The sequence below is a fragment of the Lepisosteus platostomus genome, chromosome 6, assembly GCF_059453375.1.
Source record: "Lepisosteus platostomus isolate fLepPlt1 chromosome 6, fLepPlt1.hap1, whole genome shotgun sequence".
Classification (NCBI taxonomy): Eukaryota; Metazoa; Chordata; class Actinopteri; order Semionotiformes; family Lepisosteidae; genus Lepisosteus; species Lepisosteus platostomus.
This window is the reverse complement of record NC_142616.1, coordinates 9036553-9060986: the sequence shown is the minus strand read 5'-3', so window position 1 is coordinate 9060986 and position 24434 is coordinate 9036553. Positions and strand designations below refer to the sequence as shown.

Sequence of the window (24434 nt, the reverse complement as noted above, 5' to 3'; positions counted from 1 at the left end):
CCCGTACATATCTGCGCCGTCATCTTGTGTCACGAGATCTCATCCTCAACCCCAATACAAACTTCAGCGCGTGAGAATGTTGTGGCCTGCTTACCGGACGCTGATTGGCTTACACGACCGCGCGCGCTTCAAAGTGCCTGAATATAAACCCCAGCCGCAGAGCAGAAAGTTATGCTTTCTCTAGAGTTTGTATTTGATTTCATTGGAAATGGGTGCTGGTGGTACTGTTGGGGCTTTATTCTTGCCTGCATTTTTAGCATGGCTCTGTGTTGGAGTGGTACAAGCCCAGCTCAAGGGTGGTCTTTTTGATGAAGAGGAGGGTTATGATAGTTTTGAGGCAAGTGTGGGTAGTCCTCTGTTCCAGGAGTCTCCAGAAGATGGATATGAAGGTCATTCTGTGGGAAGTGGAGTAGGTGTGAGAGGGGAGTCAGTAGTACAGAGTAGGAAGGAACAGGACTTGATGGCAATGGACTCTCTCTCTGAGGGAGAGGAGGAGATGGACAAGGACTTGAGTGCTGATGTGGCTTCTGAGAGCATCACAGGCATGCAGAGAGATGTAGCAGCTGTGACATCTGGCCCCTCTGAAGTTGAGGACCCTTCACCTGAAAGTGGTAAGGTAGTGTTTACTCTCAGCTGAAGCAAGGGGATGGACACTTCTATATAGATCAGCTGTTTCTTTCCCCCCAACACTCCACTCAGCCTAACACCTATAATGCATCTCATTCCTTGTCCTGTTGCTTTCCCAGACTCTCAGGGAGACCCCGAGCAGCAGCAATCCCACAGCCGCCCCCTGCTGTCCTGTGGCAAGACCAGCATGATGCTCAAGTTCTCTGTGAGGAGGTTCAGCCGAGTCTACCTGCTGAAGGGTGAGGTTCTGCCCTGTCCACTGTACCTGCATCCTGCAGCATAAGCCAACCATAGTGGTATAACATGAGCAAGCAGCTGTGACAGGCTGGAGTGGGGGACTTGCTGTAAGTTCCCACAGGAGGAGGCAGAGAACAAATGCATTAACAGGACTTGAGAGGAACCATCTGCAAGGGATGTCATTGTTACTTAGAGCTAGAGTGAGCTTAGCTGCATGAATTTAACCCCCCTCTTTCCTACTTCTCCTAGGTAAAATGGCTCCTCTCTTGGTCAGTAGCCTCCCCAAGAGATGTGGGCACAAGGTGTGGACCACCAGGAGCTGGCTGGTGCTGGTGGCTTCCTACAAAGGGTGTTATGTCAGGACCTGGGTAAGGAGCCAGTCTGGTGCTCAAACATGCCTGGGTGAGGTTTGTCAGTGAGGAATTGAACCTGTGATGCTCTTCTCCACTGCAGAGGAGGAACCAAAGGCAACACTATGCCCTGACAGTGAGATACTATGACAAAGAGCGGAGGAGATGGGTGACTGGCACTGTGTCCTGCCATGTTCCAGTTGCCCCTCCTCCCCCACCCCCTAGAGGCCTGACCATCTCCTGCAGTGAGGTGTGCATGACTGTGACCCTGCCTGCTGGCCCCCTGGAGGAGATCAAGGTTCAGAGTGAGTGATTGGCAGTGAGTGCCACTTCAGTGGGTTGTCGGTGCATTTCCCTGGTAACATGCACTGTATTGCTGAATAGATGTGAATACTTCTTAGCACCTTGTTCATAGTATGGGCCGTGAAATCTGACCATAAATCTTGTGGTCCCTGTGCAGGTTCCTCTGGCAGTCTGGTGTCTGTTCTGGACACTCCATCCTGTGGATACTCAGTGACTGCAGGGCAGCACCTGAACACCCTCTCTATCCTGTACACTGGCTGCCATGTCCGGCTTGTGGTGAGGAGCTTCACTTCATGGTTTCATGAACAGAACTTGGTTGGACCCTTGACAAATAACCCAGTCATCCTAGCAGGCAATTGTCTCCGTAAGATGACTGAGCTTCTAGCATCTTCACATACCTCTTTAAGATAATCACAATGCCTGTTGGCTGTATGTTTGGCATATTTGGAGTCTTTAAACAAGTAAGACTATTTTTTGGGGGGTGGGATATGTATTGTTTGGGCTGTGGAGCCTTCTTTCTTCATGTGTAGGGTACTTGCACCCAAAGAGCTTCACAGCTGAAGTGTTTTATCCATCTCTTTCCAGCATGGAATAACCCTTTACTTGCTCCTTAGCAGCCTATGCATACTAATGTAACTAGCTACTTGCTAAGACCACAGCTGGTCCCTGAGCAAAAGGAATTGCATTTGATAGCATCTTCAACTTCTTCCCAGCAGTGGATTAATGGCCTTTGTTGTAGGATCACCGCTACACTGTCAAGGTAGTGTATGTTCCGAAAGATGGACCAAGAGGAGAGATTGTGGTGTCCTGTCCCTATCGCCCCTACAGACCAAGGGAGGGTGAGTGAATAGGTCTCTTTGGCTTAGCCATTCCTTCCCTGGTTGTGCTGACATGTCTAATCCGATCACTGTAGGCTGCAAGATACCCAGGAGCCATCAGGTGGCCTGTGGTCCAGGGAGGCTCTCCACAGCCCATTGCTTGGCCAAGGGATGCTGTGTGGACCCAGAAACATCCTCTTGCTATTATCCACTGGAGGGTAGGCCTTTTCCATACCATCCTAGTCCCAGGCAACGTCCTACCCTAAATGGGAATGGACAAATCCTGACTTGCCCTTCTTTCCCCAGAATGCACTGCCGACAGGCACTTTGTCTTTGCTGTCCCTCGGACCATCTCTGTACCCCCTGTGGATCCTGCCAGCCTGGTGATTGCTGGTAACGCATCCTGCACCCCTGTCATCTGTACCTCAGAATTTGCCATCTTCAAATTCCCTGTCACTGGCTGTGGGACCCATGCTTTTGTGAGTACAGTGGGGGGAAAAGGACCAGTTAAGAAGCCCTAAAATTTAGACTGGATGGGGTTCCTCTGAACAGGAGGACTACCCTCCTGTGGGTGGTTATTAAGCATGGACTGACCCTGCTTCTACCTTGTCTCTGCTCAGGTGGTGGGAGAGACCACCATCTACCTGGCTGAGGTGGAGACTCTGGCCAGGCGGAACATCCAGAGCTATGGAGTCATTACCAGGGACAGCCCCTTCAGGTGAGCAGGGATACCATGTAGTTCTGAGCTCCATTTCATGATCTCAGGTCTGTTTAGGTGGTAGCACTTGTGTAATCCTCCACTGCTCTCCAGACTGCTTGTGGAGTGTCGCTATGCTGAGGGGAAACTGGCCAGCACAGGCTACCTGGTGAAGAGCCCCTACCTGCCCTCTGCTGTCCTGTCCCAGGGAGTGTTTGGGGTGCAGCTCCGGATTGCTACAGGTGACGCATCTTGGCAGAAGGACAGTAGCTAAAAACCTAAGGTTTCGTTTGGACAACCTGCTTTCTGTAAAAATCCCAACATGGTACAGCAGTATAAAATGCTAAGCAACCCTTCTCCGTCTTCTAGACGAGAGCTACTCCAGGTTCTACCCTCAGTACCACCGGCCCCTCCGGCTCCTGCTGGGGAACCCAGTCTACCTGGAGGTGCGACTGCTGAACTCTCCAGACCCCAACCTGGTGCTGCTGGTGCACTACTGTGTTGCCTATCCCCGGTCCGGCCAAGCTGTCTGGGTGCTGCTCTATGATGGGTGAGGGGCTACTGCGTGTGCAGCTCTCTCCCTGGGCTGGTCAGGGCACTGCCTGTAAGCCACTGATCATGCTGCCTCTCTCTGCAGCTGCCCCAATCCTCTGGACTACGGCCACATGTCCACCCTCCACATCCACTCCAAGCTGCCTCTGCCCAAGCACCACCGCCGCTTCCACATCCAGACCTTCCAGTTCCTGGACAGCACCTCCTACTCCTACATCAATGAGGAGGTGAGGCTTTTTGAGGATGCAGGCTCTCTAGATCCCTGTAGAGCCACATGCTGAGTTGTCACTGTTATCCCCACTCTAAAATCCCTCTTGCCATTCCCCTCTCCTCCAGATCTACTTCATGTGCTCCACAGAGCTGTGTCTACCATCCGAGCGGCAGTGTGTGGAGGGCTGCTTTGATGGCCGCGGTGAGTGTCTGCAGTTTCATGTTCTTCCCCAGCATGGGTTCCTTCTGCCTGTGCTCATCTGATGCCTTCCTTTGAGCTGCTCAGCAGTATCTTCCCCTTGGGGACTTCCTGTTTCTCCTGCAGTAATCCCAGTGCTGGAGAACCCTGATGCTGACAGGCGCTGTGTCAGGACCCCCTGTCCAGGAAAGGATGAAGGCCCCAGGGACTGAAGGGTACATAATAGTGCACTCCTTGATCAGCCTTTTAATGCTGAGTATAATGTCAACAAAATACAATTGAAGATTGCCCTCTAGGGCATGAATGCATGTCTCATGATATCTAAGGTGTACTGTAATGCTGTTCCTCTTGCAAGCTTCTTAAGGAAATGTCTCTTCCTGTGCTCAAAGAGGGTTTTATCCTCTTTTTCAGGTTCCTGCCTACTGCCTTGTGTTCCAGGGATAAGCAGCCTCTGTGTGGCAGGATGGTTTTGTTGGAGGAAGTTAATCATAATAAAGATGTTGCAAGTGGTGACTGTGTGCTGTGTAATTGGAGAGGGGGGGCTCTTGTGCAAGTAAAATGGATGCAATTATCCAGGGTGTGTCATGGGCTTACCAACTGTAAGGGCCTAATAGTGCCTTCTGGTATTTGTTGGTTATTACACTGAGAGCCTGTCATTCCTTGGTCAATGTAGGTTACTTCCAGTGTCTGGACTGACCCTGCTCCCACCTTGTCTTTGTTAAGGTGGTGCAAGAGACCACCATCTACCATCTACCTGGCTGAGGTGGAGACTCTGGCCAGATGAAACATCCAGAGCTATGGTGTCATTACCAGGGGCAGTCCCTTTAGGTGACCAGGGATACCGAGTACAAATACAGCTGTGCCCTGTAGCAGGGCATGCTATGGTATAAACCAGTGGGTGTCATCTTGTGTTTCTGTGCTCTACCATCTGCAAGTTAAATCCTATGTAGTGGGCACAAAGTCAACTTCAAGCCACTAGACTGCATAGTTTACAGGAATATTGGAACAGGATAAGAGATCTCACTTCCCAGGTGTCTCATCTCTTCAATAGTGTTACTTTCTCAAGCTTGACATCACCTGAGGCTTCAGACAAATTGCATTAGAGAATGTTTGTGAAGCTCTTCTCCATTGAGTGAGTGGGTTTTAGGCAGTGCAACCATTCCAAATGGTGCTGCATCTCTCCATCTGGCTCTCATTCCTGTACCTAAATGTGATGGTTTGGCCAGAAGTACTCATGGGGACTGGAGCAGTTCTTCTATCTAGGGCATATAAAGTATACTGTACATGGGTGCAGTTGGAAGCTTTTCATGTGTATTAATAGTACATGTTCAATTCCAAATGGCAATGAAATATTTCTGGTCTAGTTAAAGATTCACTCTCTGGTGACTGACAGATGCCCCAAGTCCTAATGTTTAAGATATTAAAGGGCTTTGCTACCATGCAATAGTGATGGCAGCACTCTTGTTAGTATCTTCGTTTTTGAAACCCTCCAGGGGGAGGGTTTTAGGACTTTCTGGAGATTTAGACCAGCTTTAACTGTACTCCTCCTGATGGTTTCACTTCAGTGCAGGACTATGTTCTAATGAACTTCAGCTGGAACCTTTAAAAGCAGCTTCTCAAACCACTTTACAGCAGTAAAAACCAAACAAAGGAGGCAGCAGAATTACAGAAATGGGGGGGAAAAAAGGGGTTTGCAATACAGTAGGACAGTAAAATAGCAGGCACAGAACCAGTCCCCTAAAAAACCTTCAAAAGAATGTTTGGATTGCTTCTACAAGCCCTGGTCCTGATACTGGCTGCTGGGGTCTGCACGTACCCAGTTTTGTTCACTGTGCATGTAGGCACCCTGGTGAGCGAGGAGTTGTAGTAAACAATTTCAAAGAGGATGAAAAGGGTGACTCACTTTTTTTTTTTAGCTACTGTTAGAGGTAAACATAGGAGATAGTCTGATATTTGAGGAGGAAGAAGGATTTTACCATATTTGCACATCTAGGTGCCTGGATCTAATATGAGCAGCAGGTGCAGTGTCCTCCACAGACAGGGATACTGCACTGGCTTTACAGAGTTAATGGGAGGAGCCCAGAAGCAAAACTTCAGTCCTGTTGCAGTTAAAAGGACATTTTTGTACTTAACACTTGCTTTCAAGTAGAAAAGTGTAATTATGTATTGTCAGCTCTCTGGTGCTATTATTCTACAAATGTCTAGATTATTATGCTAAAATATCCATAGACACCAGTGAAGCAATCAATAAATCAATATTGTTTTATCAGTGTCTTGTCCTAATATTCATACTATACTGTATACGGATGTTCGGTAACCATGTTGTGCCACTTTCTGGTCTCAGGTCTTGCTCGGCTATTTGTATTTTCCCCCTTATGAGCCTCGTCACCTATGCAATACCCATGAACCCGATCTCCACTGAAAACACCGAAGTCATCGGTTTCTCATCGGGTCCTTTCTAAATCGGTACGCAAATCAAGGACCGTTTAAAGATTCGTGCTTCGAGCCAAGTATTTTAAAAAAGTTAGGATTAGTACTGTAACTTTCTGTATCACAAGACCATTGTTTTCATACATTTCATTGTATTCGGCATTCTGCTCTACTTGGACATACTGTAATGTAGTGCATACACCCTGGACACATCGCAGCTCTATTTATATTGAGCTCTGTCTGAGTTTATTTTATTCCATTTCGTTTGCACTATTATCTATTATTATGTAACCTTATTTTGTAACTTGAATTTTGTGATTTTTAGCCCCGGTGAGCTTGCAGAAAAGACATTTCATTGCCAGCTACTACTGCTGCACGCTGTATTGTTGTGGATTTGATGAATCAACTTTGACTGATTGATGATTAAGCAAAAAGAAAAAATCTTAAATGTGAAAAAGAATCAGGATCTTTTAAAGGGGGCACGATGCACCAAGATAACCCAGGTAGTTCATAATTCGACTGCAAAACAACATTGGAAACTCACATGCAGACCAGGGGAATCTTGGAAAGGATTTTTATTTTCAGATAAAACAACCGAACATGTAACCAACACACTCGGTACTTTTAATTACTCGATGTGATTAAATCAACGGGTTTGCATTTTGTGCAATTTGAGTTCGGTGGGGTGGAAGTTTTGCATTTGAAAATAGCGCCTCCCTTTTCGAAGTATGACGCAAATACAGAAAGATCGCGACCATCAGATCTTTCAATTGTGATCTTTGATAAGCTGACCCCAGTGGCAGAGAGCTGAAATGATTTCTGATATATTGTCTGCATCTCCAGCGAAGACCTCTTTAAAGCTTCATTTGTCGAGAACGTTATAATGATCGTTACAAACGCTAGCAAAACTTGACTATGATTATGACTATGACTATGATGTGACTATAGATTACAATTGCAATTCGCGAGAAGTTTTCACCGAAACAAATTGCACCCGTTGTTTTCATCACATCGAGTAGTTAAAAGTACCGAGTGTGTTGGTACCTTTAAACTGGCTTATACAGTCACGTGATTACCAGAAAAAACAAGGCGCTATATCTCGGAACCGACAGCAGCAAATCGCTACTTTCAACAGCACAAACCGGCACAACGTAGCAGTAACGAATGAGATGGGTTTCATCGTTTGTGCTGTCTGTAGGGGGGGGGGGTCAACCTCAAGAAGATGCGTTTTTAAAAAGTTATGCCGACTCGCACTCTGTCCGTATTAGGAATACAACTGAACAGAAATTAACTGGATAAATGTCCCCTTTACGAACACACTTCTCACCTTGAAGAAGACTCTCCTGTAATCAACTTGTTATCTGCCTTCGCTTTCAACCTTCATGCCTACTATCAGCTCGTGAGAATGTATTGTCATACGGAGGTGTTTGCTGGCGTTTCAATTTGCTCAGGTCGTCAACACAGCGAGATCTTCGAACACAGTGAAAGTTACCGCGACCTGCATTACAGCTATGATGTTAATATTATGAACAATCATTGTGAAATGCAAACACATCACAGTGCAATTCGATCAACGGCATTTCATCACAATTTAATGAGATTGTTTACAAGTTGAATTAATGAAATTTACGGTTCCGCTTTGCTGTAACTCTTTATCCTTGTCAAGGTTATATTTTATATTGTTTCAGTTTAGACTGATGATACAAGAACAAGTTGATCACGCAGCGTATCTGGGCAGTCAAGCCGTGTCACGTGATTTCACTCGCACCACCGCGTCCGAAACCTCAGCATGTGAGAATCTTCTGGACTTCCTTACCTGCTCCTGATTGGCCCACAGCACAGCGCGCGTCTCAGTGCGTGTATATAAGCCCCAGCAGCAGGCCCCATAGTTATTCTTTCTCTTGAAGTGTTTTTGTGTGAAAAATGGGGAGAGGAGTTGGTGTGATGGATTTCCTTTTGCCTGGATTGTTAGCATGGCTCTGTGTTGCAGTGGCCCAAGCCCAGCTCAAGGGTCTGGGTGCTGTTTTTGGTGATGAGGAAGGTTATGATGGTTTTGAGCCAAATGTGGGTAGTCCTGTATTCCAGGAGAGCCCACCAGATGGATATGATGGTTATTCTGCTGGAGAAACAAGAGGGGTGCTAAATGGAGAAGAGCAGGACTTGATGGAAATGAGCTCTGATGCTGAGGGGGAAGAACTGGTTAAGGACTCTGGTGCTGATGTGCAGAGAGATGAGGCAGCAGTGACAACTGGTCCCTCTGAAGCAGATCCTTCCTCATCTGATCCTGGTAGGGAGTTTCTTCAAATCTGTGGAGTGAATACAACTGCATGGTAGTAAAGTAGTTCCTCTGTATTTCCTCTAAGAGGAAGTCTGGATGCATACGAGTGTTCATGACCAGTGGAATATCTGCATGACTCCTTGGCATATGGCTGCTCCTTTCCTTTAAGTAGGTTACAGCAGGAATTCCTTCTGAAGTAATCTTCATCCAGACTGAAGTGTGTTCTTGTAGCTCTTCACAGGAGCAAGTAGATGTTTATTACATGGTGAAAAGGGAACCAATCTGGCTGTGGAGCCTTTACCTGGAGAGGATTCAACAGCTGGAACTGTTTCTTCTTTTCAATATGGAATAAACCTTCACTTGTTCCTTTGCTGATGCAGCTACCAACGTGAATGTCTTGCGCCCAGTAACATTTCTTCATGCTGTCCTCTCTTCCCTCCCAGAGTCTCAGGGTGACCCCGAGCAGCAGCAATCCCACAGCCGCCCCCTGCTGTCCTGTGGCAAGAGCAGCATGATGCTCAAGTTCTCTGTGAGGCGTTTCAGCCGAGTCTACCTGCTGAAGGGTGAGGTTCTACCCTGCCTGTACTTGCATCGTCCCTATACATGGACAGGTTCTCCATCCTCTGTTTTGGAGCTCAAAACCTGTTCATGTGCCGTCTGAGCTGTAAAACAAAGGGTTGTGCTGAAATGGTATCCCCAAAAGCAGCTGGACAGCCTCTCTATACAACTGTCCCTATCCATGTCCCTCAGTGGGTAAATGCACCCCCAGAAGATTCTGCTTGTCTTTGAACACCCTTTCATGGGAATGGATTGAGAAATCTTGTTCCATACAATGTATGGGGTGAAGACTTCTGTGACTATCTCTCCTAAATCTGGAAGTCTACAGTGCCTCCAAATGAATGTGCTTTTTTGCTCAATGGGTATGTCTTTGCACAAGATGCTTGAAACCACATTTAGCAGGGGGATGTGCTCTACTAGGTAAGAACAATACTAATGCTTGTGTGTCTGATTTTTATGAAGACACAGGGTGTGTGCCATTGTGCATATTCTCCCATTTCCAATGTAACCAAAGAACCTGCATGCATTCCAGTTCAATACCTTTTGATCAATTAAATGGAGAGAGGAGCAGGCAAGTGTGGAGGACCAGAACTAGGGGCATGATGCAGTAGATGTCCCTAGAAAGGGCAAGCTCTGTTTTCTTGCTTTCTGGTGCTGTACAGAGCTGCTGTGAAAGGCCACTTACCTGTAAGCCTCTAACACTCCACCTTCTCCCAGGCAAGATGGCTCCTCTCTCGGTCAACAGTCTCCCAAAGCACTGTGGGCACAAGGTGTGGACCACCCGGAGCTGGCTGGTGCTGGTGGCTTCCTACAAAGGGTGTTACATCAGGACCTGGGTAAGAGCAAGTTCTGGGTTTGGACTCTCTGGGAGCTTGTGAGAGCAATGGTGCCTTAGTTGCTCCAAATGGCTCTACATCAGTGCTTTTAACCTGCAACCTCTGTTCCCCACCACAGAGGAAGAACCAGCAGCAACACTATGCTCTGACAGTGAGATACTATGACAAAGAGGGGAAGAGATGGGTGACTGGCACGGTGTCCTGCCATGTTCCAGTTGCCCCTGCCCCTCCACCCCCTAGAGGCCTGACCATCTCATGCAGTGAGGTGTGCATGACTGTGACCCTGCCTGCTGGTCCCCTGGAGGAGATCAAGGTTCAGGGTGAGTGACTGGGGAAGGAGGCTGTTACTTAGCAAGACTGCTGCTTGTTGGCCACTCATGGAACAGGGGGCTTGAAATGGCATTTTGAACGGTTCCAGTGCTCCCTAAGTGTGCCTTGACATTGTGCTGATTGCTGTTTGGAGCTTCCTTATATGCCAGATGCACCTTAAAATGATAGTTGCCTCTATCCAGTGTGCTGGAATGCATACATGGCACCTATTACTGACTTAGCTTTTTGTACCTGCAATATATGAAATTGGGTTCTTGTGTACCCTGTGCAGCTTCTTCTGGCAGCCTGGTGTCTGTACTGGACACTCCAGCCTGTGGATACTCCGTGACTGCAGGGCGGCACCTGAACACCCTGACCATCCTGTACACTGGCTGCCACGTTCGGCTTGTGGTGAGGCTGGGCTTGGGCTTTGCATTTCCTGAGTATTATATACACCGCCCTGTACTATGAGCAATGAACATGCCTTCCAATTCTACAATATGCCTGAAAGTAAGACCCTGTCTGAACAAATGGGTATTGGTCTAGATGAAGCTGGTTCAGATGACCAGTGTTAATTTAGCCTGGTGAGTCCCCAAGAGTCGGACTAAATTAGAGGGCGACTAGAAAGTGACTGATCCATTAAGAAACAAGAATTCTTGACGGGAGGTGTGGAACAGACTGGCTGGAATAGATTCCTTCCAGCCAGCCTGTTATCTGTCGGACATGAAGTAAATGGAACAGTGAACTTGATGTGCCAATACACTTCAGTAGGAGTTTTAGATGGCATGACCTGTCGGATGAGTCACTCCAAGATCCACAATATGGAATATATTTGTGAGCATTTAGTCCTTAAAATAGGATGGGGAGGGGGGACCTAACACTGCACATCATTCACCTTCAGGTTGTGGGCTGTAGACATGCCTTCTGCTGTTCTACAGAATAGCCCTTCTGGTAGTTCTGGGTACTTTCAGATCTGGAAATGGGGTTGGCTATCTGCAACTGCATGTCTTATCCCTTTTTTTTTTTCTTGCAGAACCAACACTACACTGTGAAGGTGGTGTACCATCCCAATGATGGCCCAAGAGGAGAGATTGTGGTGTCCTGCCCTTATCGCCCCTACAAACCAAGGGAGGGTGAGTGAATAGGTTTGAGAGTTGGTAATGGGGCCACATAGCTGTGCTGAAGGATCCAATTTGGTCTTCCCAGGATGTAAACTACCCAGGAGCCATCGGGTGCCCTGTGGTCCAGGGAGGATTTCTCCAGCCCACTGCCTGGCCAAGGGATGCTGTGTGGACCCAGAAACATCCTCTTGCTACTATCCACTGGAGGGTAGGGCTCTCCTTACTGACCCAGTCCCAGGCACCTTCCTGACCAGAATAATGAAGATCCTGACATGTTCCTCTCTCCCCAGAGTGCACTGCTGACAAGCACTTTGTCTTTGCTGTCCCTCGGACCATCTCTGTACCCCCTGTGGATCCTGCCAGCCTGGTGATTGCTGGCAACACATCCTGCACCCCTGTCATCTGTACCCCAGAATTTGCCATCTTCAAATTCCCTGTCACTGGCTGTGGGACCCATGCTTTTGTGAGTATACTGATCCCTTTAAAATTGCTTCTCCCAATAGTCTATGTAGGAGTATAGAATTCCTTTATTAGAAGGAGGAACCTGCTCAAGAGGCAGTTGATGGTTACTGACCTTGCTCTCTGCTCAGGTGGTAGGACAGACCACCATCTACCTGGCTGAGGTGGAGACACTGGCAAGACGGAATATACAGAGCTATGGGGTCATTACCAGGGACAGCCCCTTCAGGTGAGCAGGGTTTTGATCATGGAGATTTACTGTGCTAGCAAGCCATATTCCTCCCCTCCTCCTGCTCTCCAGGCTGCTGGTGGAGTGTCGCTATTCTGAGGGGAACCTGGCCAGCACAGGCTACCTGGTGAAGAGCCCCTACCTGCCCTCTGCTGTCCTGTCCCAGGGAGTGTTTGGGGTGCAGCTCCGGATTGCTACAGGTGAGCTGCTGGATTCTCAACTGCTCTCCTCTGTAGAGGGGAGTGTACAATGCAACGTGGCTTGAGGGGGTTAGAAATGACTGGCTATACTAGACTCCACTCTGCCATGGCTTTATGCTCCGGCCACAGCATACAGCTCCACCCATCCCTTCTCCTATTCCTCTAGACGAGAGCTACTCCAGGTTCTACCCTCAGTACCACCGCCCCCTCCGGCTCCTGCTGGGGAACCCAGTCTACCTGGAGGTGCGACTGCTGAACTCTCCGGACCCCAACCTGGTGCTGCTGGTGCACTACTGTGTTGCCTATCCCCGGTCCGGCCAGGCTGTCTGGGTGCTGCTCTATGATGGGTGAGGGGCTCCTACGTGTGCAGCTCTCTCCCTGGGCTGGTCAGTGGGTTGCAGGCAGTGTCCTGATCATGGTGCCTCTCCCTGCAGCTGCCCCAATCCTCTGGACTACGGCCACATGTCCACCCTCCACATCCACTCCAAGCTGCCTCTGCCCAAGCACCACCGCCGCTTCCACATCCAGACCTTCCAGTTCCTGGACAGCACCTCCTACTCCTACGTCAATGAGGAGGTGAGGCTTTTTGAGGATGCAGGCTCTGTAGAGCCTTGTGCTGAGTTGTCACTGTAATCCCCACTTTAAAATCCCTCTTGCCATTCCCCTCTCCTCCAGATCTACTTCATGTGCTCCACAGAGCTGTGTCTACCATCCGAGCGGCAGTGTGTGGAGGGCTGCTTTGATGGCCGCAGTGAGTGTCTGCAGTTTCATATTCTTCCCCAGCATGGGTTCCTTCTGCCTTTGCTCATCTGATGCCTTGCTTTGAGCTGCTCAACAGTATCTTCCCCTTGGGGACTTCCTGTTTCTCCTGCAGAAATCCCAGTGCTGGAGAACCCTGATGCTGACAGGCGCTGTGTCAGGACCCCCTGTCCAGGAAAGGAGAACGGCCCCAGGGACTGAGGGGTACATAGTGCACTCCTTGATCAGCTTTTTAATGCTGAGTATAATGTCAACAAAATACAATTGAAGATTGCCCTCTAGGGCATGGATGCATGTCTCATGATATCTAATGCCTACTGTAATTCCCAACTGTAATGCTGCTCCTGTTGCAAGCTTCTTAAGGAAATTTCTTCCTGTGCTCAAAGAGGGTTTTATCCTCTTTTTCAGGTTCCTACCTACTGCCTTGTGTTCCAGGGACCAGCGGCCTCTGTGTGGCAGGATGGTTTTGTTGGAGGAAGTCAGTCCTAATAAAGATGTTGCAAGTGGTGACTGTGTGCTGTGTAATTGGAGTTGTGGTGGGGTGGGTGGCTGGGCTCTTGAGCAAGTAAAATAGATGCAGTTATCTATGGTGTGTCATGGGCTTACCAACTGTAAGGGTCTAATATTGCCTTCTGGTATTGACATTAGTTGCTACAGTGAGAGCCTGTCATTCCTTGGTCTATGTAGGTTACTTCTAGTGTCTTGGGTGAAGTTGGCTTCAGCTCTCAAGTGTCAACCTTACTCCTAGATTCCAATAACCCTGTTTTGTGGGCTTCTTTCTGTTCTGGATACTTTGAGTCAGGGCAGTGTGAGCTTTTGCTAGAGCAGAGTGTTTTCACAAAAGGAACTTTAAGGTTTTTGCAAAATATGTGGCATAATCTAAGAGGAAATTTATACATCTTTACCTTCTGCTCTACCTTGAAGGTGTGGGAGTGGGGGTAACCTCTAGCTTCCACAGTGAGCTTGTGGACCTGTATCCTTAATGAAAGCTGTGTAAAATCCTGCTTGCATGAGTGATGTGATTCAGGCAGTGTTAACAAGAATGTCTCTCAGTTGTCAGTACAGACCTCACTGCTGCAATTACCTGCGAGACCATTGGTGTACAGGGTATCTCAACTTTTTGTTCCATGATGCTCTCTGCACCAGTGACAAGGTCATCTGGAATGGTTTGTGAGCAAGAGGAGTACCCTAAGTCACTCCCTTTTAAGCATCTAGCTGTATAAGTGGGTTTCATTAAACATGGTGTAAGAGGACCTGGGGAAGGGTCATCTCTTACAGGTATTTCTGAAACGAAACACTGAAAATGCTAGAGATTGACCTTAGCAAGATGGTGGACAAAAAGAATCGGCTGACCAGTAGATGGAAAGGGTCTACCTTAAACAATGAGACACAGCTGAGACGCATCAGGAACTGGAATATAAGTGGCCAGGAGGCAGTGAACAGGGCAGAAGCCAGTAAGGTGAATGCGTTTTGGAGGAAGAGTGGAAAGAGGTGCATGTTAAGGATCGGGCTAAGGAACAACGAATGACTGCAAGGAGAAAGGTTTATGATTTTGGATTACGGACACTGGTTTAGGATACATCGCGGATTGGCTTTATTATGAACTTTTGGAACTCGGAACGAATCGGGACTAAGGGAACAGATTACAGACTGTATTAGGAAGACAGTTGTTGGAAGAAACGCCACGGATCTGAGGATAGTAAAGTGTGGTGTAAGTACTACCTTCGTTTACATAAACTATCCCCCGGAGACACCACAATTGGTGGAGGATGTGGGCAGCTCCCGCTCGGGTTTGAGAATCAAAGAGCAAGTTTTTTTTTCTTTTGTGTGTGCGGGTTTCGCTTTGCGCGGGTGAAGAAATGCTATGGAAGAATTAATACAGCAGTTGTCCCAGGCCACCCTCGCCCAATTCCAGGCATTAAAAGGACAACGAGAAGCTATCGAAGCGCAACTGGAGGCGAACCAAATCCAAAAGAAACTAACGAACGAATTATAGAGGAGCAAAGATTAGTACGCGCCGAATTGCACAGAGTAGGGGAAGAAATCCGGCAGGCCCCGGTAGCGGGGAGAGGCACCGGCCAGGCGGAACAAATTACGCTAGAAAAGATGACTGAGCTTGATGTGGAAGCTTATTTAACCACCTTTGAAAGAACTGCCGCTCGAAATGCATGTCCCAAAGAGCAATGGGCTGGGAGAGTAGCCCCTTATTTAATTGGAGAAGCCCAAAAGGCATATTATGATTTTAAAGGAGGAAGATGCAGAGAATTATGAGACTCTGAAAAAGGAGATATTGGCAAGACTAGGGGTAACCATGGCAATACGAGCAGTCCGGTTCCACAATTGGAGCTACCAGATGAACAAGCCTACGAGGTCTCAGATGTTTGACCTGGTACATCTGGCAAAGAAATGGCTCCAGCCAGAAGAATTAAACCCAGGACAGGTGGTAGAACGGGTGGTGTTGGATCATTTTGTGAGGAGTCTGCCTGTGCACCTGAAAAGGAAAGTAAGTGAAGGGGATCCCCAGACACTAGATCAGGCCGTGGACAGACACCATGCCACAGAGGCCCTGATTCGGGAGGAAAAGGGGGATTTTCTGAAGGAGGAGAGAAGAAGCCCCAGGAGTCTGGAAACCGGAATGAAGTATCGGCCAATGAAGTATAGTGATTACCTGGAACTTATACAATTTAAAAAACCCCTTCGGGGGAGGTCTGACTCGAGGCCCCGGCCATGGAAAGAAACCCGGCGATGTTTTAATTGTCAGGAAGAAGGGCATTTGGCCAGCTATTGCCCCGGCCTGTCCGAACCCATGCAGGTAGACCCCAAAGGTGAAACCCAATGCAACTACCTTACAGCACGGGTCCCGACCCGCGAGGATCCCCATCTTACGAAAATTGAGATAGGGGGAGAACCCATCGAGGCCTTATTGGACTCTGGCAGTGCTGTGACCCTAGTGACCCCTACAATACTTCCGGGAGAACTAGAGATCCCGAGAACAGAGGGAATACCTATTACTTGCATTCACGGGGACACCAAGGACTATCCGACGGTCGAATTGAGCATCTCTACAGAACAGGGGACCTACCGCTCAAAGGTAGGAGTAGTTGAGCAGTTGCCATACCCTGTCATACTTGGACGAGACTGTCCCCATTTCCTCCAGACCAATCCCCTGCCTGGAAGACCGTGGTGACGCCCCTACCGACGATCCAGATGAGACGGACCCCCAAGAAGGCGGAACTGAACTTGGAGTTGAGTTTGAAAATATGGAACTACCGAACTGGGAACCCCCTGAACGTCGTGGTAAGTTTGGGACGGCCCAACTAGAAGATGGGAACTTGAGACATGCGTGGGGGCATGTCAAGAAAATTGATGGGGAGTGGTGTACTGATCCTAATACAGTGAGTTACCCATATTTTATGACTAAGAATAACCTCCTCTATCAGGTGCAGCAGAAGGGACAGGAAGAAGTGGAACAACTCCTTATTCCCCGGGCCTACCAGATGAAGCTCCTCAACTTGGCCCATAGCAACCTCCTGGGCGGACACCTGGGGGTAAAGAAGACATTCGAGAGACTCCTCTCTAGGTTATTTTGGCCAGGGATCTATAAGGCCATTGAGAAGTACTGTCGGGAATGCCCCGAGTGTCAGAAAAGTGCGCCACAACCGTATTATAAAAACCCTTTGATTCCCCTCCCAATTATTGAAACCCCCTTCGAGCGGATTGGGATGGATTTGGTGGGGCCCCTGATCAGAACCACCAAAGGTCACCAGTATATTTTAGTAATAGTGGACTATGCTACCAGGTACCCCGAAGCCATTCCGTTGAGAGCTGCCACCACCAAAAACATAGCTAGGGAGCTAGTACAACTGTTCGCTCGAGTCGGAATCCCTAAAGAGATCCTAACTGATCAAGGAACACCTTTTATGTCTAAAGTCATGCGAGACTTATGTAAGCTACTGGGTATACAGCAGATCCGAACCTCTGTTTATCACCCTCAAACCGATGGTCTAGTAGAACGTTTTAATAAGACCCTGAAAAGCATGCTTAGGAAGACGATGCAAAAGGATGGGAAAAATTGGGATCAGCTGCTCCCGTATCTCATGTTTGCGGTTCGGGAAGTGCCGCAGGCTTCAACTGGATTTTCCCCCTTTGAATTATTATACTCTCGGAAACCACGGGGCCTATTGGACGTGGTCAAAGAATCGTGGGGACATCAACCTTCCCCTCTACAAACTATCATTGAGCACGTGGAACAGATGAGAGAAAGAATAAATGTTATTGTTCCCTTAGTGAAAGAAAACCTGGAGAAAGCCCAGGCTCAACAACAACAAATTTATAATAGGGGAGCAGTTGCGAGGGAATTTCAGATTGGGGACAGAGTACTGGTTCTAGTTCCAACCCCAGAGTGTAAATTCTTGGCATCCTGGCAGGGACCTTATGAAGTAGTGGAAAAGGTGGGGCCAGTCAACTATAAGGTCAAGCAACACGACAGAAGACGGCAGCATCAAATCTACCACGTCAATTTGCTGAAAAAATGGCATGGCTCCGAAGTTCTGCTCACCCACTTTTCCCCAGGCCCTCTGGAAGAAGAAACGGGTGCGGTAGCAGTGGGAGACCTGGCTCCGGCACAGAAGCAGGAAATACAAGAATTCCTATCCCAAAACAAAGATGTTTTTTCCCGGACACCTGGTTGAACCCACCTTATACAACATAAGATTGTCACGGAACCGGGGAGAAAGGTAAGGCTACCCCCGTATAGAGTACTAGAAGCCAAAAGGAAATTGATTAAAGAAGAGGTAGGAAAAATGCTGGAGATGGGAATAATCGAGGAATCCCATAGTGAGTGGGCTAGCCCGATAGTTCTGATCCCCAAGCCGGATGGAACTATTCGATTTTGCAACAATTTCAAGAGGTTAAATGAGATCTCGCGGTTTGATGCATACCCCATGCCCCGTATAGATGAACTAATCGAGCGATTAGGTAACGCTCGATACATCAGCACCCTTGATCTTACGAAGGGATATTGGCAAGTGCCACTGGCCAAAGAAGATAAAGCCAAAACCGCGTTTGCCACACCTGAGGGACTATATCAGTATAGGGTCCTACCCTTCGGTTTGCATGGCGCTCCCGCAACATTTCAAAGATTGATGGACCGAATTCTGAGACCGTATCGGGATTTTGCGGCTGCCTACTTGGATGACGTTGTAATCCACAGCACGACCTGGGAACAACATCTACAACACCTGGAAGCAGTAACTGGAGCGTTGCGAGCAGCAGGATTAACGGCCAACCCAAGTAAATGTTGTCTGGGGGCTAGGGAAGCCAATTACCTGGGTTATACGATCGGGAGAGGATTGATCATGCCCCAAGATCAGAAGGTATACTTAATCAAGAACTGGCCCAAACCAGCTACCAAGAAGCAAATTCGAACGTTTTTGGGACTGGCAAGTTACTATCGACGTTTCATCCCAGGGTTTGCAGCCATGGCCGCCCCTCTACACGATCTGACGAAGATGAGCTGTCCGGAGAAAATAAAATGGACCGACTTGGAAGAGAGGGCTTTCCGAGACTTAAAAACAACTCTCGCTTCTCAACCCGTCTTACAGGTACCAGACTTCAATAAGCCTTTCATGGTACAAACTGATGCTTCAGACACTGGGATTGGAGCCATACTGTCGCAAGAAATTGAAGGACTGGAGCATCCTATTCTGTATATCAGCCGTAAGTTGAATCCGGCCGAAAAACACTATTCCACGATAGAGAAAGAATGTCTAGCAATCAAATGGGCCCTAGACTATTTGAAGTATTATTTATTGGGAAAACGATTTATATTATACACAGATCATGCGCCGTTAACATGGATGTTGCAAAATATGGATAAAAACGATCGAATTACGCGATGGGGTCTTAGTCTGCAAAGATTTCAATTTCAGACAGTCTATAGACCCGGAAGGAAACAAGGAAATGTAGACGCCCTCTCCCGAATGCACTGTTTGTTTTTTTCTAGATCGCCCGAGGTCGGGGCTGATCTCAGGGGGAGGGAATGTAAGAGGACCCGGGGAAGGGTCATCTCTAACAGGTATTTCCGAAACGAAACACTGAAAATGCTAGAAATTGACCTTAGCAAGATGGCGGACAAAAAGAATCAGCTGACCAGTAGATGGAAAGGGTCTACCTTAAGAAACAATGAGACACAGCTGAGACGCATCAGGAACCGGAATATAAGTGGCCAGGAGGCAGTGAACAGGGCAGAAGCCGGTAAGGTGAATGCGTTTTGGAGGAAAAGAGTGGAAAGAGGTGCATGTTAAGGATCGGGCTAAGGAACAACGAACGACTGCAAGGAGAAAGGTTTATGATTTTGGATTACGGACACTGGTTTAGGATACATCGCGGATTGGCTTTATTACGAACTTTTGGAACTCGGAACGAATCAGGACTAAGGGAACGGATTACGGACTGTATTAGGAAGACAGTTGTTGGAAGAAACGCCACGGATCTGAGGATAGTAAAGTGTGGTGTAAGTACTACCTTCGTTTACATAAACTATCCCCCGGAGACACCACAATGGATAATGACAGTTTATGAAAGAACTTGGATATAGGTTCACTTCTGTACTGTGAAAATCATTCTTGGTCCACATCTGCATCTGTGGGATGGTAGACTTTCCAATATTTTGTGGATGTTATCCACTACCCCTGTGCACGTTATGTACAGTAGTACACCTTAAAAAAATCCTGTTTCCCCATGCTGCTGTTCCAAGATGGGATCTCTTGTTTCGCTGGAAACTCATTAGTTCTGAGGAGGTCTTTTCAATTTTTTGTCTCCTTGCGGTGATACAGTACATACAATTTCTCTATTGCATACAACTGACTATGATTAGTAGTGTTTAAGAAAATGGTTTAACGCATAGTTGCGTTTCCTGGCAGTTTTTGGTTTTCGTCATTATCTCTACTCGGGGTCACACCGTGTTTCAAGCTCTTCCCCAACATTGCCTTTCGTAAACGGTAAAGCACGTCTTAAGGAGTTACGAAGGACCTTGTTTTCGTTCTAATAAAGCGTCTTCATCGTTCTGTGAAACAGTATCTATGATTACACAGAACCTGAATGCACAGCGGTTTTGCTGTGTGTGAAATATTTCTCTTCTCAAGCTGTATGAAAGCCTTTGTCAGGTTTCTTTGGTGTCCAGGCGAAATAAGACGAATTTGTTTGCTGGCTTTACACAGAGCTCAGGCGATTTCCGAGCGTGATCTTGGAGCATTGTGGGTCAGTTTCTGCACTGTAAGAGGCATTTTGAGTAATGGGGTGTAAAACCCCGCTTTGATAAACGCTTCAATAAGACTGTAAAAACGTAAACGGTCTTTTAACAGGCTATAATAATGGAAATGTTTAACTTGTTTTATTGAATTATACTACTCTTCATTGCAGTCAGTACTGTAACTCTATTGTTGTCAAAGTTAGACTTTTGTTGTTTTACTTTAGTCCTCTCATTCAGGAAGAAGTACTGTAGATCACACACTGCTGACCTGCGTGTGAGTGGAGGTTCTACCCTCAGTACCACCGGCCCCTCTGGCTCCTGCTGGGGAACCCAGTCTACCTGGAGGTGCAACTGTTGAACGCTCCAGACCCCAACCTGGTGCTGCTGGTGCACTACTGTGTTGCCTACCCCCGCTCTGGCCAGGCTGTCTGGGTGCTGCTCTATGATGGGTGAGGAGATAAGACTTTATTGATCCCGAAGGGAAATTGATGTGTTACAGCAGCCCAAGACCAGCAAAACAACAAACAAAACAACAGACATCAGGATAGACGAAAAATTAGAATACGTACAGTAATACAAAATAAATATAAAATTAAATAAATAAAAATAAATACATAGGTGTGTGCAAAATATGATCATAGTCACTGTAAAAACAATAAAATATGTGCAAAATGTGCATAGGTATATACAGATTGAGTGTCCAAAAAGTACAATGGAGCAACATGCTGTCCATAGACGAGCAGATGAAGGGCTAACAGTCCTGGCCTAGGGCAGCGTTATACTGTACACCCTGACAGCTGCCGGGAGGAAGGACCTGTGAAAATATTCCCTTGAGCACCGTAGCTGGAGCAGTCTGTTGCTAAAAGTGCTCCGCTGCCCAATAACAGTCCCATGAAGCAGATGAGAGGTGTTGTTCATGATGGCTGTGAGCTTGGTCAGCATTCTCCTCTCAGCCACCACCTCCAGGGGGTCAAGGCTCAGAGCCAGCCTTCTTGATCAGTTTATTGAGCCCATTTACATCTCTTGCCATGATGCTGCTGCCCCAGCACACAACAGCGTAGAAGATGGCCGCCGCCACCATTGATTCATGAAAAATGTGTAGCAGTGTTCCACACACACCAAAGGACCTGAGTCTCCTAAGAAAATAGAGTTGGCTCTGACCTTTCTTGTACAGGGCGTCAGTGTCACCAGACCAATCCAGTTTATCATCCAGGTGTACCCCTAAGTACTTGTAGGAATGTCCTCACCCTGGATGGAAACAGGGTTCAGCGGAGACTTATTCCTTCGAAAGTCCAGTACCATTTCTTTGGTCCTGCTGGTGTTAAGCTGGAGATGGTTAAGATGACACCACTCCACAAAGTTGGTAATCAAGCTCCTACAGTATATTCCTCCTCCCTCCCCTCTGTAATACACCCCACAATTGCAGAGTCATCCGAAAACTTCTGCAGAGGACATGCCTCAGAGTTGTACCTGAAGTCAGAGGTGTAAAAGGTGAACAGGAATGGAGCAAGGACAGTCCCCTGTGAGGCCCCAGTACTGCTAACAACCATTTTGGACACACAGCTCTGTAGCCGTACATACTGTGGCCTGCAGGTCAGATAGTCTATAATCCAGGGCAGGATTATAGACTATAATGGGAGTGTCCACCTGCGCCACCCTTAGCTTATCTCTCAGTAAAGGTGGATGGATGGTGTTAAAGGCACTGGAGAAGTCAAAGAACATGACTCTCACAATGCTCCCCTTCTTCTCCAGGTGAGAGTTAGCTCTGTGTAGCAGATAGATGACTGCATCCTCCACTCCCAAGTGTGACCGGTAGGCGATATTTAAGCTCTTCTCTATTATGGGTTCCTTCTGTGAGCCCTGTGATCCCTTGCTGTGAGCTTCTCCATAGTATCTTTGCCTTGGGAACCTGCTGACTGCTCCTCTCTTGAAGAAATTCCAGTGCTGGAGAACCCAGATGCCGACAGGCACCGTGTCAGGACCCCCTGCCCAGGAAAGGATGAGGGCCCCAGGGACTGAAGGGTAATTATTGTTGTGGGAAATCCTTCATCCAAGGAGCAGGACACAGTCTTTCGTGGATTAAGATGTTTTATTGAGCATCAACGCGCGTTGGGTCTGCCCCGCAGAACAGACAAACCGCAAAGGTTTCCCAGCTCTTATATACAGTATGATCTCAGGAAGATGGTTTGTTTCACAGCTTCATGTGTATTCGTCTTGCCCTTTGATATGTAGCATGAGTTGACCAGTTGGTCCTGTCTCAAGTCCTGTCCTTTGATGTGTAGCTGTCCTTTGATATGTAACATGAGTTGACCTGCTAAGTCCTGTCCCAAGTCTTGTCCTTTGATCTGTAGCTGCAATTGTTGGAGCTGCTTAAGATATATTAAGACAGCCGACATATTACACAATGTGCTTGAATTAATACTGTAGTGTTGAATAGAGATAAATTATATATTTTCCATCAATAATATATATATATAATTGTTTTATGTTCTACTTCATTATCTCCTAGCAGTTGCTTCCACTAATGGCTGCATAATTTCCCTGATCCATATCTGTCAGATTTTAGTGTGAGTGGTCTGTAGACTATGGATTTCTTGAAGTTGTGTATGTACTGTAGTAACGGACGCTTGATGTATGAATTACTTTTGTGAATTCAATGGAATTTCTCCTTGATCAGTTTGTTGCCCACTCACTGTTTATCTTTGTTTTTCAGGGTCCTAGGAACTGGCACTGGGTCCAAGATGTTGGAGAAAGTGAATCCTAATAAAAATGCTGAACTGGATGTCTTCTATTGTCTAGTGGATGTGGGAGCCGAGTTAATTAAAATCTCTCCAATGAATATAGTAATATCCCAATGTCTCTGGGCTATACTTGTTTACTGGAATTGCTCTATTTTGAAGGATCTAAATTTCTAGATGGTGTAAACCACTGATTTTGTATACAGTTCTTTCCCAAAGCACAGGGGAAGGCCTGTATTTGCTGAAATGAGTGCATATCTGCATGTCAAGAATTGAATTTCATGAAGCAGTTCTTTCCGGGCCCTATGCAGACAATACGATCCAGTTGGTGAAAACACAGTAGGAATAAAATCATGCAGGAGAAGGGATGGAGACAAGGGGGCGTGTCCAAGGAGTGCAGGTGTCCAGGGGAAGTAAGTCCGGGGCAAACAATCCATATACGAAATCCAAATGGGTAATCAGAAAAAAAGGCAGAAGTCCATGGCCAGGTGAACCATCCGGGGTTGGGGGGAGAACAGGAACTGGGTTGGAACCGGCGAAGGGAATCAGGATCAGAAAGTTAAAAGCATAATGGAGCCAGACACAGCAGGATCCTGGGCTCTCATGAAGCGGAATTCAATGAAGAATCCCAGGTGACGTCTACGCCTGGCATTTAAGGTGGAACTAAAGAGGGGCTGGAATAAGGGACAAGGTGTGGGGAATGAGGTAGAACGAGGAAGGGCTGGAGCGCCCTTAAGAGGAGGAGTAGCGATCGTGACATCAAGGAGTGTACAGCATGAACTCCTCAGTAGTGACGAGGTACTCAAGGCAGCTATTGACTCCATTTACAGCCACTGCTGTATAAACCCACTCAGCAGGAGGTTGGCTTTTGTGTTCACAGAAACAATCAGTTCCCCAGTACAAAAACACATGCTAGTAAGAGAAGGGGGCACCAGCTGTGTAATAAATCGGTTGCTCTTGACCTCTGCTGCATATGGTGTCTGGACCCAAAGCTGGAGCTTGAAATTTCCTGAAGATCCTCAAGAGGAAAGTAACCCAAATTGCTCCATGTAAACAGCCAGCTGTCTACTCAGTTACAAGAGTAACTGCGTTGGAAGACCATTACTAGTCTAGATAGTGAAATACTAGCCTTCAACATTGTATTCTGAAGGGGGGGTTTGCAATTGTAAGCCAGGCTCTAGCTGTACAGCAGTTGACTTCTATTCTGGAGTCACTACATCTGGGCAGACTTGTTGCTGTCAAAGCTTCCAAAACTGGTAAGGTACCTGCATA

General features: G+C 47.3%; 2 protein-coding genes across 2 annotated transcripts; both read left to right on the top strand.

Moving 5' to 3' along the window:
* The first annotated feature begins 157 nt into the window (after positions 1-157).
* Positions 158-4503, top strand: LOC148660053 (zona pellucida sperm-binding protein 4-like). The gene is made up of 15 exons (XM_088637766.1): positions 158-611; positions 747-866; positions 1114-1232; positions 1318-1519; positions 1675-1793; positions 2257-2356; positions 2431-2553; positions 2642-2814; positions 2956-3053; positions 3147-3274; positions 3402-3582; positions 3670-3811; positions 3921-3996; positions 4120-4208; positions 4405-4503. The coding sequence occupies exons 1-14, from the start codon at positions 209-211 to the stop codon at positions 4203-4205; spliced, it is 2070 nt and encodes a 689-aa protein (XP_088493892.1). The 5' UTR covers positions 158-208; the 3' UTR covers positions 4206-4208; positions 4405-4503.
* A 3811-nt stretch (positions 4504-8314) lies between these two features.
* On the top strand, positions 8315-13679 carry LOC148660052 (zona pellucida sperm-binding protein 4-like). The gene is made up of 15 exons (XM_088637617.1): positions 8315-8710; positions 9145-9264; positions 9977-10095; positions 10214-10415; positions 10697-10815; positions 11438-11537; positions 11611-11733; positions 11816-11988; positions 12116-12213; positions 12286-12413; positions 12580-12760; positions 12848-12989; positions 13089-13164; positions 13288-13376; positions 13581-13679. Exons 1-14 carry the CDS (start codon positions 8347-8349, stop codon positions 13371-13373), a joined length of 2031 nt encoding a protein of 676 aa, XP_088493743.1. The 5' UTR covers positions 8315-8346; the 3' UTR covers positions 13374-13376; positions 13581-13679.
* The last annotated feature ends 10755 nt before the right edge of the window (positions 13680-24434 follow it).